General features: G+C 39.6%; 1 protein-coding gene across 1 annotated transcript in view; it reads left to right on the plus strand.

The window, feature by feature from the left end:
* LOC126186493 (uncharacterized) overlaps positions 1-19,035 on the plus strand; it is a 77,621-nt gene that overhangs the window by 25,148 nt on the left and 33,438 nt on the right. The window contains exons 3-4 of the mRNA XM_049928213.1: positions 5,776-5,933; positions 17,550-17,631. Of these exons, the coding sequence (XP_049784170.1) occupies positions 5,776-5,933; positions 17,550-17,631 (240 nt within the window). The remainder of the gene's footprint in view (positions 1-5,775; positions 5,934-17,549; positions 17,632-19,035) is intronic.

Raw genomic sequence — 19,035 nt, forward strand, 5'->3', positions numbered from 1 at the left:
CTCGACGTACTTCCTATATGGGGGTCAATTTTATGAACAAACAGAAGCGGTGGCTATGGGCAGCCCTCTATCACCAGTGGTGGCCAACCTATTTATGGAAAGGTTTGAAGAGGAGGCACTCTCTTCAGCCACATATCAGCCAAAGTGCTTTTTTTCGGTATGTGGATGATACCTTTGTCATCTGGCCCCATGGTAGAGAGAAGTTAGATGAGTTCCTGCTACATCTGAACTCTTGCCATCCGAACATTCAGTTCACAATGGAAATGGAGAAGGATGGACTACTTCCATTCTTGGATGTTCTGGTGAAGAGAAAGGCAGATGGCACATTTGGAAACAGTGTGTATCGCAAACCTACGCACACTGACTTATACCTACAAGCCAGCAGTTGCCACCATCCGGCACAGAAGAATGGAGTGCTCAAAACACTGGTCCACAGAGCACAAACTCTGTCAGATCCTGATAGTCTGGCCACAGAAATAGAACACTTACAATCAGTGTTCAGCAGGAATGGGTACTCCTCTAGAGATATCCAGAAGGCACTTCAACCTGCTAACCGGCCAAAGGATCAAGAAGAAGAACCAGAAGAGGCAAAGAAGATGGCATACCTGCTATATGCCGGACCTATCTCTGCCAAGATCAGCAGGATTCTCCAGAAATATGACATCAAGAGCATATTTTGCCCACCCACCAAAATTGGGGCTATGCTGGGGAATGTAAAACATGACCTGGGGCTATGCAAGCCAGGTATTTGCAACATACCATGCCAGTGTGGGATGTCATACATTGGCCAGACCACCAGAACTGTGAACATCAGGTGTAAAGAACACCAGAGACATACCAGACTCAGGCAGGCAACTAAATCAGCCATAGCAGAGCATTGCCTGGAACTTTGTCATTCAATGGCTTACAATGACACCAAGATTGTGACACACACCTCAAGATTTTGGGACAGTGTCATTAAAGAAGCCATTGAGATTAAGGTCACAGACAATCTAATCAACCGTGACTCGGGATACCAAATCAGCACTGCCTGGAATCCAGCGCTTGAGCTTGTGAAAACTCAACGCAGGACACTCCGGGATTCTACAAGAAATAGAAGTGGAGACCGAGAGAACAGCTGTGAGACAAGGTGTCTGACATTGGAGACCAGATCTGACACACCCCACATCATGAACTCGACTTCAGAAGACGGCCAGGCTGGGCGCGGACGGCGGAGGGAACACCAGCGACCAGAGAGAGACAATGTAGCCGTGTCTGGCGGGCGCGGACCTCAGACAGAACACACGACGCGGCGCGAACCGATTAGGGAGCGCCCAGCACGAAACAGAAGTGGAAATCATAGTAACAGTCAGGAGATAGAGTACCCAACATCTCAGACCAGCTCTGACACACCTCAGATGATAACCACATCCGTTGAGGACGGCCAGAACGGGCGCCGACGGCAGTCGGAACATCTGCGACTGGAGGGGTCCATTGAAGCCGAGTCTGGCGGGCGCGGACCGCAGATAGAACACTCGACCCGGCGCGGACCGATTAGGGAACGCCCAGCTCCTCCCAGGCATAAATACTGGACTCGATCGACCCAAGGATCAGTCTCAGGTAGCACCTGAAGAAGACAGCGAGGCATGCTGTTGAAATATCGTGCGAGAACGACGCGAACATCTGGCTGGATTCCCGAATATCCAAGATGTCATACCCGATAGAGACTGAAAGGAGCTTCATTGTAAGTATCTGCTAGCTGGCCAGTCAAATTGTGCAGTGTCTAGACTTACTAACAGTGGCTCGATGGTGGACTGCATGAGGATGTTACAGCAGGCATATCCTTAGTCAAGGTTCTCGTCCATCAAGTCATACTACCACAAGTGAGGATCGCTGTACTATGCACTGAGCTCACTGTAAAACCTTTAAGTGTATGCTCCCCACCTGAGAACAAGTAATAGACTCCTTGCAAAATTCTGTGTCATACTGCATCATTGGTTGGAGATTAGCAGCAGCCCGACTAGAAAATTACCACCCTATGTCTAGGCTACCATTAACGTGACACACAAAAGTCTGTATTTGGAGTAGTGCCGTGACTGGGAAGAGTGGAATACTTATGAATGGCATTGCATTGTGCTTAAAAGTAAATGCAGTTCTGCATTACTGTGGATGACCATTGTCGGTGAGTGACCTGGGGAGAGATCCTAGTCTTCCAATGTTATGGGGAAGCACAGCAGTGTGTTACTCCTGGTTTCATCAGATGTGACTCCGCGTCAGAGATGTTAATAATTGAGGGAACTCTGATAGTGTAACGGCATGTCTCGGACATCCTTCATCCTCGAGTGTTATCTCTCATATGACTTTATCACGGGGCTCGTTTTTCAACAGGACAATGCTTGTCACCATGAGGCGTCTCTATATGAACTGTTTGCTCAAAGTTGAGGTACTCCCATGGCCTGTAAGGTACCCAGATCTGTCCCTATTAGAACACGAGAGACCGGCTCAGACATCAGTTCTGTTCTGTTGCCATTATCCAGTATATTAAGGACCTATTAAAACAGTTGTGGGGCAGTTTGCCTCAAGAGAGGATGAAACAAACTTAAGACATTCTTCCCAACTGAATTAGTATATGCATTCAAGTCAAAGGGGGTGCAATGTCATAATGTATGCAGGTTGATACTGTCAAGTTTTTTTGTAAATTTGACTCAATTTTGTAATAATTGAAGTAGCATCACCTGCCATCTCAACCCATGAAGTTTCATTCAGTTTCCTCCTCCTCCTCTTCCTCCTCCTCCTCCTCCTCCTCTACTGGATTCTTCACCTTTTTGTCAGGCAATGTGATATAAGGACATTATCTTATTTGCTTGTATTATTTTTGATCAGTTTTATATAATGACTGGGGCTGCCAGTCGGATGCGCAAGTGTGGCTCTCACCTCATGACACGTCCTGGGAAGCTTTCGGCTGGTTTTGGTCAGCATAATATCCCCACATTACAGGTTTTACCTGTCCTTTATAACTGTTTTTATTATTGCCTTCTACATTTTCTATCCTCAATGAACGTGCTGATGGTCATTTTACCTGCCCACCTTCTTCAGTTTAGAAGTATTTTATTGATTCGACAAACCCACGATGAAGGGACCAGTGACTTAGTAGTTTGGTCCCTTAAATGCGTCATTGGAGTTCATCCATTCAGCCCTTGCATCACTTAAACAAAATTTACACAAAAAATAGCAATATCAACATCTAAATACATATGACTAAATCACTATAGAGTGCATGGTGGAGGTTACCATGTTCGGGTTTCTTCCCATTCGATTTGTGTATGGAACACTGGAAGAATGGTTCCTTAAATCCTTAAATGTCTCCATGCATATGGCAGTTAGTATCATATTGTCTTGATCCATATTGGAAATGATAGTCAAAGACACCCCATTTAATTCTGGTTCTCAAAACTTTGTTAACCATTATGGGATAGCTGGCATCCATTTTTAAACATCTGCCAGTTCAGGTTTTACGGCATCTCTGTGACCCTCCCACAGGTCATACAAACCTGTCACCATAGATGCTGCCCTTTTGTATGTATGTTCTTTACCCCTAGTAGACCTATTTGGTATAAGTTCCATACATTTGAACTAATTCTAGGACAGTATACCGATGCTGCCTCTTCTTTAGTCTTTTCCTTCTTCTTGTTTATCCCGGCTTCTTGACATCTCTTGTGAAGAGACGTGATACAAGTTCTGTAGTGGTGTAGGACAATCAATGAAGTTACACAACAGTTAATAATTTAACTTTTGAAGCTGCTGGTTTATTGGCATTTATGGAAAGAAAAACACTCTCATACACTCATACAGTCAGCAAACTTCATGTAACGTTTTGTGTGTGTTATGGGCCTTAATATGTCACAAATCGTTCTAATGAATTAATTAAGCTGCTTTACAGTGTTGCTAGGCAATGTAATCAACAAGGTGATGCATGTCTCAATTAAAACTGGACCTCGATATTTTGAATAAACTCTCGGTTCATTTTTTTTCAAAATCAGCACTTGACTCAAAATTAATTTCCAACTTCGTGCATTAAGTCCAACTGCATTTGAAACTACTGTATGCAATTTACTGGACAGCTCGATCACGCACTGGTGTGTAACATATTTCAAACCGAGCATGCAGGTTTCAGTTTTCCCTAATAGGCTAAACGACTCTTCTGTAATAACGTGATGTGTCCCTCTCACGTAAAGTTTAAATGAAACTGGATTTACTCTTCATTTGGGTGAAGATCACAAAATAAAGTTCACCACATAGATCAGTGAACTGTACACATGCACTTTTAGCACACTAAGTGATAACTCGTCTCAGAGTAAAAGCTGCACATAAATTCACTTTTTTTTATGCATACAAAATTCAAAACACCTTTATATTAAACAAATAAATTATGGCATGTAATTATTAATCAAACATTTCTGATTCTGAATAAACTTCTAGAACTTGTATTTCATAATCCATAAAATTTTATAGCCTGAGAGAAATTATTAGTTTGCTATAACTGGTCAAGATCACAGTCTACTCGCGTCTGTACGATGATGTCACGAATCAACACTTGCTTGAAATGAACAAAATACCTGTACTGAAAAATAATGTCCGTTGAGTAAATTACTGACTTTTATAACAAATTCGGTGCCCCTTTGCATCACTAAAACAGGATACAAAAGTATATTGCAAACCATCTCTTTCTTTACACTGGCTACATTTTCCCCTTACATCGCTTAAAAAATATGTACACAGAAAATAGCAATATCAACATGTACAAACATACTGTGCAAACCACTATGAAGTGTGTGGTGGAGGGTACTCCTATTGTACTGCAGTAGGGTTTCTTTCCATTCGATTTGCACATGGAGCACTGGAAGAATGGTTGCTTAAGTGCCTCTGTGCAGTATTCTCGTATAAATCAGTTTGCCACTTGCTTTACCTACAACTGAGCCCACGAGATCTTTCCATTTCATATTCGTGAACATTTTTACAGCCAAATACTTGTATGAGTTGACTGATTCTATTTGTTAGTCGTTGGTATTGTAATCATAGGACACTGTGTTCTTGTGCTTTATGGTGTGCACAATTTTGTATTTTGAGTATTTAAAGCTGGTTGTCTAGTTTTACATCTCTTTGAAAACTTTTCAAGATTTGCCTGGATATTTGTGCAGCTTTTTTCAGATGGTAATTCATTCTAGACAATTAAATCATCTGAAAAAAGTGTTGTTACTATAAATATTGCATTCCAGTGATTAATGTTCAGAGGGAACACACCTGAAGTTATGTAATAAATGACATTGTGACGAGCTATGAGGTTCAAAAGGGTTAAAAATTATTATTTTGTGCCATAGAAATTTCCTGATTCCATTCCGTTAGTTTGATTTGTTGTAATTTTTCTGTCAAATCTCTGCTGTGACATAATTACCAGTTGTTGTCTTCATCCTTTTAATAGGAGTGTTGTTTCCCTACAACTTCATTTTTTTAAATCATTTATCATATTATTTTGATATATGTGATAAGAAAAACATGGATTGACTGAATTAAACAGTGTTGAAATGTTTGTGTCATTTTGTTTGATAACAACATAAAATTTTAATTATTAGTTCTTTGATCAAAATTTATGCCCTTTAACTATCCAGGCTTGATTTTTGGAGATTGTAGGTAATACATGACAATTATGGCTATGAACATTTTACATTCCCGTAAGATATAGAAACTTTTTTTTTCCAAGAAAAGTTTGATCCTGACAGTTATTTCTATCATTTCCAGGTTGTGTTGTGGAAAACTCTGATGTTATATTTCTCGCAATGAAACCAATTTACTTGGATGCAGCATTGATGGACATAAAAAATACTTTGAAACAACCAGTCAGCAATAAACTCTTTGTTTCATTGTTGGCTGGCGTGCCATTGAAAGTACTTGAGGAGGTAAGATGGGTTTTCATTGTGTATTCGGCTAATACTGATTTGCATAAATCTCAAATCGGTTATCTTCATGTTTAAGGTGCTGACCTCTCCCACTCCTTTGTAATTATTTGTGCATTTCGGTCTGTTTTGTGATGAACAAAAAACTAATAGTTTTTCAATTGTTATTTTGTGTAACTCAGCAGTACTGAGCATTTATTTGTGTTTTCAGTAGTGTATGAGGTAATAAATCCTTGCAGAATGTGTAGTCAGTCCTGCTGTGTCAAGGACTAGAATTGATCTGTGGTTATTCCTTGCCTGTCATAAGAGGTGAAGAAAATGAGTCACATACCTAATGATGCTTTTACATTGACAATTTGCCCATCATGCACTGTGATCTCTGCACCTACTATTAGAATGGATTTATATTTACATTCAGTACTACTGTAGCTGATCTGTTTTGGGCAGGCGGGTGGTCATCATGTATCCTCACAGTTGTAGCCCCCTGATAATGCAGGGATTACACTGTTGATGCCAGAGCTGTAATATCCCCATGTATGTGAGGAGTAAGTGCCTAGCCATTCCGGGGCACTGGGACTATCGGCAAAGGCTACTATTCCAGGTAGCCTGTGCTGTGGCAGGGTGGTGCCCATGGGAAGAGCCTCCAGTCGGAGTGAGTGGCATCAGGGTGGATGACCTTCGATGAAACAAATGACACACATCCATATCTGTGCCAGCAATGCTGTCTCAGCAGATACAAAGCAATATTTTTATGCAGAAGTTTACAACCCCATGGCGTTTCCATCTTTGGCCATGCCTTGGCGTTAGTCAGGAAAGGAAAAATGGAGGTGGACAGACTGCCCAGTTCTTGGTAAGCTCCAGAACTGATGCAGAATTGTTTGTTACAACAAAGTCATGGATTTTCATTGAAAATGTTGAGGATTGGTTGGAGATGTTGCTGCAATATACAAAAAGAGAAATGGATATTTGTTGTTCAAAACACTGAATGCTAAACAAGGAGAGGGACGTTAGATCTGTGACAAGCTTGGGGATACGCCAGTTACCATCTCTCCTCATAGTAAGCGGAACAGGATTCCAGAGTCACTTTCCATCAGGACCTGACATTATAAACGGATGAAGATCTCGATGCTGACTTAGTTGCATCCCGAACCACACTGAAAAGCATAATACCAGAAAGGGGCGTACTTTAGTGTAAATCTGGACATACAAATGTCCACTTTAAGCCAAATTATGTATTTTAGTATGGTTTACGAAATTCGAGTGCTCTTGGAGTATCTGATGTCCTGTTTTTTTATGACATGATGCAAGATCTGTTAATGCTATAGGCATACGAACATGTGTGAATGTTCATTAGAAGATGACTAAGTAAGCAAATTTGGCCAGTAATATTGAATAAAATGTTTTGTTACAAATATATAGATGGGTTTGGCAGAATTATACAAATTTGCCATCTGAGAGACACAATATTTTTCAATAACCTTCTCTAGGCATGATGTTATTTCTTAATTTGTATTGTTTACATCTTAAATTTACAGAATGCCATTCTTCGGTAATTTGTAAGTCTGGCAGCACATTGTGTTTTATCATTGTAACTCCCCAGAAGGCTCTGGCAGTTACACAGTTTCCTGTCTTTGCAGATAACTTTGCTAATATTTTATATCATTTGAAAAAGTCATGAAAAACTTATTGTCCTTAGTTCTGGCATATACAGACAACTGTTTTTTTTTTTTTGTTTTTGCATGAAATTTTTATTCATTCTTACTAGCTTTTTGCAGTGCTGTGTGGATGTAAATGTGATTGGAAATGCTAGATAACAATAGTGCAGAGTACAATTTAAAAAATATATATATGTTACAGTCCAATTACGAAATGAATATTATGCCAAGGACTGCTTTCTCATTTTGCATTCTTTATTTGGATAGGATACGATTAAACAATTACCTGAAGCACAATAACACTGTATGTCCTCTCCCAACAGCATGCTGCAGTGCTGCCCATGGTCATGTGTGGTGCCCTGCTATGCACGAAATTCCAAACACAAATGCACTTAAAGACACATGAGCAGAGCAAACACCAAACAAGGGCTTCCTGTGTCATCGTAGTTGCGCATTTGTAGTAGTGTCTGTTTTCTGGCGTTCTCTGGTAACTGTTGAAACAAACCTATTTCTAATAGGTCAGGGAAAATATTGCAAATGGTGTTTAGAGAAGCATCACTTTCAAAGTAAATTTCCTCCGACGCAGGATGAATTATGTTACTTGTGAGAATTTATGATGAATTTCTTAAATCACAAAGTGTTTGACTTTCTTTCAGTTCTTAATACTTTGAGGACCAACCACTTAGAAAAATGTCTAGCCCAAAAGACCAGCCATTTAAAATTTTACTGGCACATTTATGTTTGCTATATCTCAAAGGGTAACACATGCAAAAAAGGACTGGTATTACATCTGAAAGCCGAGATTTGCTTGTTGTTGTACTATATGTATATTAATTTAAACCATTAACTTTTCCTATTCATATATTCATGCTACTTTTTTGTCATTGGCTGACTACATCAAGTGTCATATTCTCTGAATATCTGCTGTCATTGGCTGGCAAGAGTGGTGGCACAAGCTATGATTGGCTGGCAAAAGCACATTTAGATTTCAGTGCTTTGGGAACTAATACGCTGTATTTAGTGGAATTCGTGTTTGTACTTCAATAATAAGAAAATTCACTGTGTACTTGTTGCTGCGCATCAAAGATCTTTCCAAAAGAAATTTTTTTATGCTGTGTTTCATTTTCTAAGTTCCTGGGGAGCTCTATGCTGATGTATAAAACCTTTACAGATTTAAAGGACTGACATGTTTTACAGCTCTTAGGGAAAGTATACTTTCACTTAACACAGAAAAAGTGTATTTTCACCTTGGATAAAGTGTGTTTTCATGTGGTGGGAAGGGGGGGGGGGGAGTGCATTTTTAACTGGGAAATCGGGGAAAAATCCACGAACTTGTTTTGTCCGTGTGTGTACCCTGATGCAGTAACTACCATCCTAACTTCCTGACCTGGATGTGCATGGCAAATTAGAACTATTTATCTGTCCATGTACATGCTTGAATCACACAGTGTTCATTTAGTGAATTGGAGTTCTGTAGCACTTGAGCATAGACTCGATAAAATCCATAATCAAATCCTTAAACACCTTAGCAATGACACCATAAAACATGTTCTTGGGGTTTTCCGTTTCATTGTTTAGCTGGTAGGGGAATTCGCTGCCCCCCCTCCCCTCCAAACAACCATCCCCTCTCAACCCCTGTCCCTTCCCACCCCCCACCCAAGTTTTGGGAGAGTATTATTATTCCCCATGAAAAGACTCGCAAATTTTTACTAATTATTGACCAATCTTTCCAACAAATGGACTGCGTAAATTATTCAAAATAATGGTCAACTGTGGACATGTGTTGTTTGCTGGAATTCGAAGGACATTTATCGCAATTTCAGTGGCTCTAGGGCATTCCAATCCTCTGCAGACCAATTGATTTGTCTGGAATCTGCAGTGCACAGTGCTTTCACACATTGCCAACAATTGGTTGCTGTGTTCTTTGATCTGCTGGTGGTGTAAAATACCACCTGGCACCATCATATTCTGTCTAATCTGCACAAGTGGGACTCCAGGCCTGCTTACCCATTATTATCCAGAACTTTCTATCCCTATGACTGTTCTGGGCCCGGACAGGCTCTTAGTGACAAATGAGTACAGGGACCTGGGGTCCCTCAGAATCAGTTTTGACCATAATTCTCGTTGCCATCACAGTGACATCATGGCTGCAGTGGGATCATCGGTCTCACCATCATTGTATGAGTATATGGACAATCTTTGCTTGTATTAAAGATCTTCATCGTGGAACACCACAGAGAGTCAGCTTCTGGGGCCTTGCAGAAAGTACATAACTGGGCCATAAATCAAGGGTATCAGTTTTCTCCCATGAAAATTTGAGTCATACACTTTTGTAGAGTCAGGACTGTGCACTCACACCCAGAACTTTACCTCAGTAATCAGTTACTTGAAGTCATTTAAACTGTAAACTTCTTAGTCTCATATTTGAAAATAAGTTAACATGGTTACCTTCATGTATGTCAGCTCAAGGCAAATTTACATGGGGATATGTAATACCCTCAGATTTCTCACCAGTACATGGTGCGCAGACCATACAGTTCTCTTGTGATTCTAAAATGCTTTGATTTTATTCCATCTGTCACAATGTATTGCTTACAGGTTGACAGCACCGTCAGTTCTGAGCTTGTTAGACCCTATCCAACACACTGAGCTTGTTAGACCCTATCCAACACAGATGGAGCTTTTGGTACAAGCCCTGTAGATAGTCTACAGATGGAAGCTGGTATGCCACCACTGAGGGTCAGATACCAGCAACTGGCAAACTATACTGACACAGTCTGTCAGACGCGTACCCATCCGTGTTATTCAACTCTGTTTCACAACCAGCAGTTCAGACTGTTTACGAATCACCTAAAAATGGGTAGACCAACTGGAATACAATTGGAAGCTCTATGCAAGGACCTCTAACAGTCCACTCATGTCTGTGATATGGAGTCCACTCTCGGCATCCTCTGTGGTATGTACCCAGTCCTATGATTCAGATGGACTTCTTTTGAGGCCCTAAGAAAAATGCTGATCCCACCATTCTCTGATGCCTGTTCTGTTCAGTTTTCTTTGACTATCCATATTTCACAAGCATCTGCATGAATGGATTGAAAATAATGACTGGGCCAGTTTTGCTTTTGCACACTCAAGGGGCATGAGAAGTATTCTCTGCAGTTGCTTTTGCACACACAAGGGGCACGACAAGTATTCTCTGCAGAGTGTGTGAGTGTATAAAGTGTAGAATTGGACACCATATCATGGGTTCTGCAGTACCTTAAGTCTCGCCTCAGAGAACTTCCTGGTTTGTAGAGTGTCCATGAGCTGTATACCAGGCATATCACAGTACCCCAGAAACCTTTTGATTGCTACCATCCAAGATCTACTAGCTGACCACCACAACTCCAGTACGACAGTAACATTCATCTTGACACTGAACCATGTGGGTATTCCAGGAAATGAACTTGCTGACAAATTAAGTAAATAAGCAACTACTTGAGTCAAACTTGTATAAAAGCAATCACTGGAGACAAACTTTGAGTACCAGGCACAGACTCAAGATTGCAACTATGAAATCACATTTTGAAAACCTGGGATATGGGATGGCAGGCCGCCACAACCTTCAACAAGCTGAGAGCAGCTGAGAGCAATTGAGAGCACCACCAAAGCATGGCATACTTCTCTTCAGGTTTCTCAGAAAGTTGCCATCATACTGTGCTGACTGTGTGTAGGCCACAACAGACTTACTCACAGGTTCCATTAGTGTATGGAGGACTCATCTCATTGCAGCTTTGGTAGTCCTCTCAAGACTGCCCATATTCTTGTTAAGTATGGTCTGCTGGCTGGTTTGAGATGAGCTGTCAACTTGCTTACCTCATTACCTAGATACTTGTGGATGATGGGTTAGCAGCTATGAAAGTTCTAAGTTTCCAGAGGGAAAACAGATTTTACAACAAAATTTAACGAACCTTCATGTTTGGTGTCTGGGTTGGTTGTGGACAGAGTACCTCTTGCTGTGGCAGGTGCCCCATGTGGTCTCAGGCTTCTTTCTGCCTCCACATTGTCATATATTTTTAAACTTTTGTGTGTGTATTTTATTTATCTAACTGTTTAAGATAATTAGCTCTCCAGTCCACACTGTCTGCATTTCCTTACCTCATTTTAATTTGTTGCCTCATTTTAGTTGTACTTCTGTGATGACCCTTCTTAGTGTATCCTTCAGTGACTAGTTAGTTTTTAGCTGCCTGTGTTCTCCTCTCACTTGTAACTATCCTGCTAGAGAGCTACTGCCACTCATGTTTTCAACCACGATGACATGGTCACAGACCCTGTAGCTGACAAATCTCTTTGTCACTTTTCCTATGAGCTGAGGAAATGATAACTAAGTACTTTAGCCCCTTTTAATGCTTAGTTATAATCATAATCATCATCATTGTTGTCATTGTCGTCAATGTATAGTCAATGGTTAAAGCAAGAAGAAAAACGTTTTCACTCTAGTTATAGTAGTGCCAAGATTGTTATGCAGTAGATTTACAGTCCTTGACAATAACTTAGAAGTGTTGTTATATACTTTTAAGAATTGATGCATTTTTGTCTTCCATTGCTAAAATATCACAGTGGAAGAAAAAAATATTTTTGCACATCCACAACATTATTAAGTTCATAGCAAAGTAGAAAATACTCAGGTTCTAATGTTTCTTTCATAGCTAATACTGAATCTGAAAAGAAGTATCTGAAATTATGATTTGTGCTTGCTGTTAATTGTAAAAGAATTGTTTCATTATTGTGCTTACATAGCTTAAGTTTGTAGGAACCTTGCTGATAGTGTATTCTGCTCTTATGAGTTGATCAACAATTTTCATTTCAAAAGGTGTTCAAGAAAATTTATATACTTCTTGCTGAGACTGTTGTCTTCAGTTTTATCAGGATGTTTCTAGGTGAATCAGAGAGAACTTAATTATTGTGTGGTCATTCATTCCATGCATTATGTACAAAAAACACAGGTTCACAAATTTCTGTCTAGCAGCAACATATTAAAAATTTAGAAACATTTGCTTGCCATCTTTATATCTTATAAAAATGTATGTATGGTACATACACTGAGATGACAAAAGTTCCTAATATCATGTCATAACTCGTTTTGCCCAGCATAATGCAGCAACTTGACATGGCATGGACTCAATAAGTCATTGGAAGTCCCCTGCAGAAATATTGAGCCATGTTGCCCCTATAGCCGTCCATAATTGCGAAAGTGTTGTTGGAGCAGGATTTTGTGCGTGAACTGACCTTTAGATTGTGTCCCATAAATGTTCGATAGGATTTATGTAGGGTGATCTGGGAGGCCAAATCACTCATTCAAATTGTACAGCAATTGCTAACAGTCGTGGCCCGGTGACACGGCGCATTGCCATCCGTAAAAACTCCATTGTTGTTTGGGAACATGAAGTCCATGAATGACCACAGGTGGTCTCAAAGTAGCCTAATATAACCATTCCAGTCTATGATCTGTTCTGTTGGACCAGAAGACCCAATCCATTCCATGTACATACAACCCACACCGTTATATAGCCACCAGCGTGCACAGTGCCTTGTTGATGACCTGGGTCCATGGCTTTGTGGTAGCACTTGAACCCTACCATCAGGTCTTACCAAGTGAGGTTGGGACTCATCTGCCCAAGCCAAGATTTTCCAGTTGTCTAGGGTCTAAATGATAAAATTAAAAGCCCAGGAGAGACATTGCAGGTGACATTGTGCTATTAGCAAAAGCATCTGAGTCAATTAGCTGCTCCCATAGCCCATTAACACCACATTTCACTGCACTGTTCTAACGGATATGTTTGTTGTATGTCCCACATTGATTTTTGTGGTTACATTGCAGAGCGTTGCTTGTCTGTTAGACTGACAACAGTGTGCAAATTCCACTGCTCTCGGGTGTTAAGTGTAGGCAGCTGGCCATTGTGATATCCCTGGTGAGAAGGAATGCCTGAAATTTGGTATTCTTAGCACATTCTTGACACTGTGGATCTCAGAATATAGAGTACCTTAACAATTTCTGAAATGGAATGTCCCATGGGTCTAGCTCCAGCTACCATTCCACGTTCCTGTCATGCTGCCATAATCACATCAGAATTTGTTTCACTGCACTGCTTTCTTTTGTACTTTGTGAACATGATACTACCATCATTTCTAAATGTACATGTCCAAGGTGTATATTCGTTGCGACAACCAGGAAATCCGGGAAAAACTGGGAAGTTCTTTATCGGAGAGAAAACCAGGAAAAACCTAGGAATTTTTTTATAATTCCAGGAATTTTGTAATTGTCTTGGTTTTGGGTTAAATTTTTGTAATTTCAGCTGGTAGGAGCTGATAGTCTAACAAAGAATTTTACTTTAGCCCACTACTGTAGAATAATACTGCAGCAATAAAACATAAAAGAGAGCAAAAGGCCAGTGTAAAATTTAAGTTGCAAAGAAAATGTGCCATATACGACAAAAAAACACATTGCACACACAAGTGTCGTATGTTGTGAATAGCTACTTTCATTTTCTGGTGAGATAACGTGACATGAGCTATGATTGCTTGACAAAAGCGCATCACAATCTGTATTTCAGTGGTTCGTAAACAAATGTCCTGTGTTTGGTGGAATTCGTATTTATACTTTTGTAATACGAAAATATGCAGCATACATGTTGCTGCACAGCAAAGATCTTTCCAAAGCGTGATATATTTTTGCTAGGTTTCATTTCCTAAAGTGCCGGCAAGTGGTATATAAAAACTGTACCATTCAAAGAATTGATAAGTTTTACAGTACCGTCACTTAACACAGAGAAGGTATATTTTCACTTAGGAAAATGTGTATTTTTATCTGAGAAAAAGTGTAATTTAACCGGGAAACATGGAAAATTTTTTTTCCTTGCCGGCATATACACACTGATGTCACTATCTCATGACTTTTGTGACCTCAGTGTATGGTGGACAAAAATGTGGTAACACCAAAAACACAACACATTACTATGCCTGATACAGTACAGGAAAACTGTTGGTATCCAAACCAGCTTGCCTTGTCTCTGAATGGTTCAGTACAGGTACTGCATGGTTTTTGAGGGAATCTTATATCATTCTTCCTACCAAATAGCAGCAAATTCAGGTAGAGGTGTTGGAGGTGGTTAGCAATTGTGCAGCTTTCTCTCCAAATTAGACCACAAAAGCTCAATAATATTGAGATATGTTGACTTCGGTGGCCAGGAGAGTTGAGACACTTCATCCTCATACATTTAAAAGCAGTCCTGGACAATGTGAGCTGTTTGAACTGGGGCCCTGTCATTTTCGATCACAGCAGCTCCATTGTAGCACAGACATTGTATCATGGGATGGACTTGATCTGCCAGAACGGTCACATAATCTTCAGCAGTAATGTGACCTTACAGAGTAACCATAGGGCCCATAGAATACCATCATGTGATTGCTGAAATTATCACCAAACCACCACCATGTTTCACTCTTTGAACGTAAAACTGGGCAGGAGTTGGAAACAGTATGAAATAAGACTCATCTGACCAAATGCCTTTCTTCTATTGCTCCATAGTCCAAGTTTAATTAATGGCTTCAGCACCCCGTTTTCTTATTATGGGCATTTGCACGATTGGTGAGCGATTCTGGAATTGCAGCCCCACCCTGCAGCTCCCTGATTCTGGAGCTCCCTTTGTGTTGTTTTGGTGCTGACACTGTTAACAAGTCTGACATTCAGTTCTGCAGTGAATTTTGTAGCTGCCTTCATCTTCTTTTTGTCACAGTCCTCTCCAATAACTGTTTCATTATCACTCAATGCACACTTTCATCAGTGATTTGACTTAGCATATGATGTTTCTTAGTTTTGCCTGTATGCTTTATAAATCTTCAAAGTGGTACCTCTGGAAACGTCAAGCTATGTTGGTTACAGATGCACATACCATATGAATGCCAACACTTTGACCATGTTTAAATCCACTTAGTACGCAACTACACACAACACTGTTCTGACCGTGATTGGCATTTGGAACATGTTGGGGACATTGCACAGATGCTGTTTGTGGTCATGTACATCAGCACAACCTGCAGGCTTGGCTAGCGTCTGTGTTTATGTTCAAGTGTATATTTCTCATGGTGTTTCCATATTTTTGTCCAGCCTCTATAGGTTTGTAGGTTCCTAAATTACTGGATCGACTTCAACCAAACTTAGTACATAAGTCACTTGATATCTGGAAAGAAGCACTGTGGGGGTAGGAGCCACCTACCTCTTAAAATGGTGAGAGTGGAGGTGACCCAGACTATATTCATGTAGTATTTGAGAATCAGTGCACTTCAGGGTTTCCAACAAACTTTATACATAATTTCAAACCTTATCTAAAATTTTTCTTGTTTACATTCTGAATGTCAGATATTTAAAACGTTCATTCATTTGTAAAGTAATCAAGAGTTTGAAGCTGTTTTACACAAAGGAGTTAGATCCTTTAAAGTAGCTCTGTGGGGTTAAGAACCACAGTCTACATCCCTTAGTGATAAGAATGAAAAGGGGATGACATTGAAGCAAAACTCAGGAACATATGGAAGTGAATACTATACACAGGAAAGGGGGATTTAGTATCTGCTGGGGTAGTCGTCTGAGGTGTCGGTCTATAAGTGGTACCAGCACCAGAGTTCTACTTGAGAGATACGATGAGCCCTTCAGCAGACCGCATGGCAGGCACCCATAAAACTGTCTTGGTCTACCTCATACCTGGTATCACACAGGTCGACCGGTGGTCTCAGGCAGTATAAAATGTGTGGTAGAACCCCCATTAAATGCCCTCAGCAGTCACTCATTAAACTAAAAAAAAAAAGGGAATCATTAGTAAATATTAGTTAAATGTGCAATTGGTTGTTAAACATTGCTCATTTTTGATTTTGTACTAGCAGGTAGATAATGAAGATAGGTACATTGTTTTTGTTAAGATTATTGGTCAAAATTATGAAAAGTATTTCTATGAGAAGTCTGTTACAACACGACAACTGATTGTTGTATTCTAAAACACAGTAGCACAGAAGGTTTAGATTTTGATATAAAATGTGGTATTTTTAGAAATGTTAATGTGTGTAAATTTTTGTGGCAAAAGATGCTCTTCAAAAAGTATTGAAAATTATTTGTTTTTGTGTGAAACATGAAACACGAGTGTAGGAAATTGACATTACAGAGTTCAGTGCAACATGCTGAAGTAATATTGCTTTGAATGTAGTAAATGAATTCACAAACTGAAACACTGAATCCTGTCAGAACTGGAACCGACTTAAATCTGCCCATGCACATTCTATAGAAGTAATACAGTTATTATTATACTGTGTTTGGTAACATAGTTTTATTTATTTTGAATGTAGGATTGTTGATTTATTTGTTACATATGTCCTTCCTTTGTTGCATCAAAAGATTGGTGTGATATCATTTGTTTTTAAGATTTTTAATTTGTTTTGGAGAGTTTATCACATGCTTTTCAAAGTAAGCAACATCACCATGTGTTTCACACATTTGTAGTTCAGTTTTATGTTTCAGCGCATTTGACACCCTTTTGCGACAATTATAATATACCTATCTTTGTTTCCACTATAACATCTCTTCTTAGTGCTATTTGCCCATTAAGTTTTTCCTCTTTTACTACTTAAGCATAGGTGATTTTATGAACCAGGAGCAACATGTGATATGTAAACTTGTAAGGTTATAAGGAGGAGACTCATTTACACCCAGCGAAAATGGCTGCTGAGAAATGTGGTTTGGACAGAAATCAAAGACAAAGTGCGACTTCAGTGTATTAAGGAATGAAATTTCTGGTGACGTTAAATGATGAAATGGAAAACAGATTTCTTATCTCTCCGTACTCTGTCACATCTTTTGCTTTCACTTGTTATAATCTTATTTGCTTATGTTCACATTTCATTGCGTCGACTCATCTGTAACACAGCATAAATTTTTCAGAAAATTCATAGGATTGTGCCAGATGCTCGTGTCATCCGTGTGATGCCAAACACACCAGTACTAGTTGGAGCAGGCTGTTCGGGTATGATTGTAATTTTTTATCTTTTGTATATACTTAGGAAAGTATAAATTGTTGGACTTTATTGTGTAGGACAAAGTGGAGAGAACAGGCCTGTATGGAAAGTAGTCCAACAGTGAATAACTAGAATTAGACTAAATGCTTGGATGGAACACTGGATAACAAGAGTTCGATAAATGATGCCGCAAAGATAAAAGTTTATAGTGAAAATTAAATTGGGAGAGGGTATTTTAACTTAAGTAGTCACAAGTCCTTAAAGCTTAGAGAGAGTGAAGAGATTATCTCTTTTATACAGTTGTGAATTATATATTACAACTTGTGGAAAAAAGAATGTTTTTGCCCTGTTGGGTGTTAAGACGAATGACATTCTTAATTCATGCCATTTGTTTGGTGTCATTATTTTGTGCTGTTTGTCTCGTAATGGCATAACATGTAGCTTTGCATTGGTATATTTCTAAAATGTATTGAAAGAAACATGAAAAGATAAATACAAATGTTAGATGTATTAATGGTTTTTTATGCTGACGTATGTGAACAAGCAAATGAGTGTGTAGGAGTTTGGAAAACTTTGCTCTATACACTATCTGAACTAAAGTATCTGGACACCTCTTTGTAATGTAGAGTAGACCACCAGCTATCGCAGGAGGAAGACCTACCAGTATAAAGGGAGGTGGGGGGGTTATTGTGTTGTTAGTAGGGGTGGTTATTGTGTTGTTAGTAGAGAAGCAGTAACAGCAGAATGGGTCAATCAGGAGTGCTTATTGGCTTTACCACCGCAGATTATCTTCCCTGCATAATGCAGTCTCCATTTTATGCACAAAAAATGGCTTCCTCTCATGTTAAATCAGTGTCCGGAGGTAAAATAGTCCCCCATTCGGATCTCCGGGGGGGACAACTTGAAAGGAGGCAAAAAACCAAAATGAGAATTGGTACTTGGAATGTCAGAACTCTGCTACAAGCAGGAAAACTAGAAAACCTTAAAAGAGAGATGGAAAAGAATCATATGGACCTCGTAGGAGTTGCTGAGGTAAGATGGAATGGACATGGAGAGTTGCAGTCAGATGAATATGTATTCTACTACTCAGGAGGAGAAATAAAAGGAATTAATGGAGTAGGAATGATTATGACAAAGGAATTGGCTAAATGTGTGGAATATGTAGACTATGCAAATGACCGGGTTATTGGTGTAAGGCTGAAAGGAGCACAAAAAGATTTACTGATTGTCCAGGTGTATATGCCAACTTCAGATCATGATGACCAAATTGTAGAGGAAACGTACAATGTAATAGAGAGAATAATGGACGAAAATAAAAAATGCTGCAAAATAGTAATGGGAGACTGGAATGCCATTGTGGGAGAAGGGAAAGAGGGAAACATAGTAGGCAGTCATGGTCTTGGAAAGAGAAA

Source organism: Schistocerca cancellata, chromosome 1 (assembly GCF_023864275.1).
Source record: "Schistocerca cancellata isolate TAMUIC-IGC-003103 chromosome 1, iqSchCanc2.1, whole genome shotgun sequence".
Taxonomy (NCBI): Eukaryota; Metazoa; Arthropoda; class Insecta; order Orthoptera; family Acrididae; genus Schistocerca; species Schistocerca cancellata.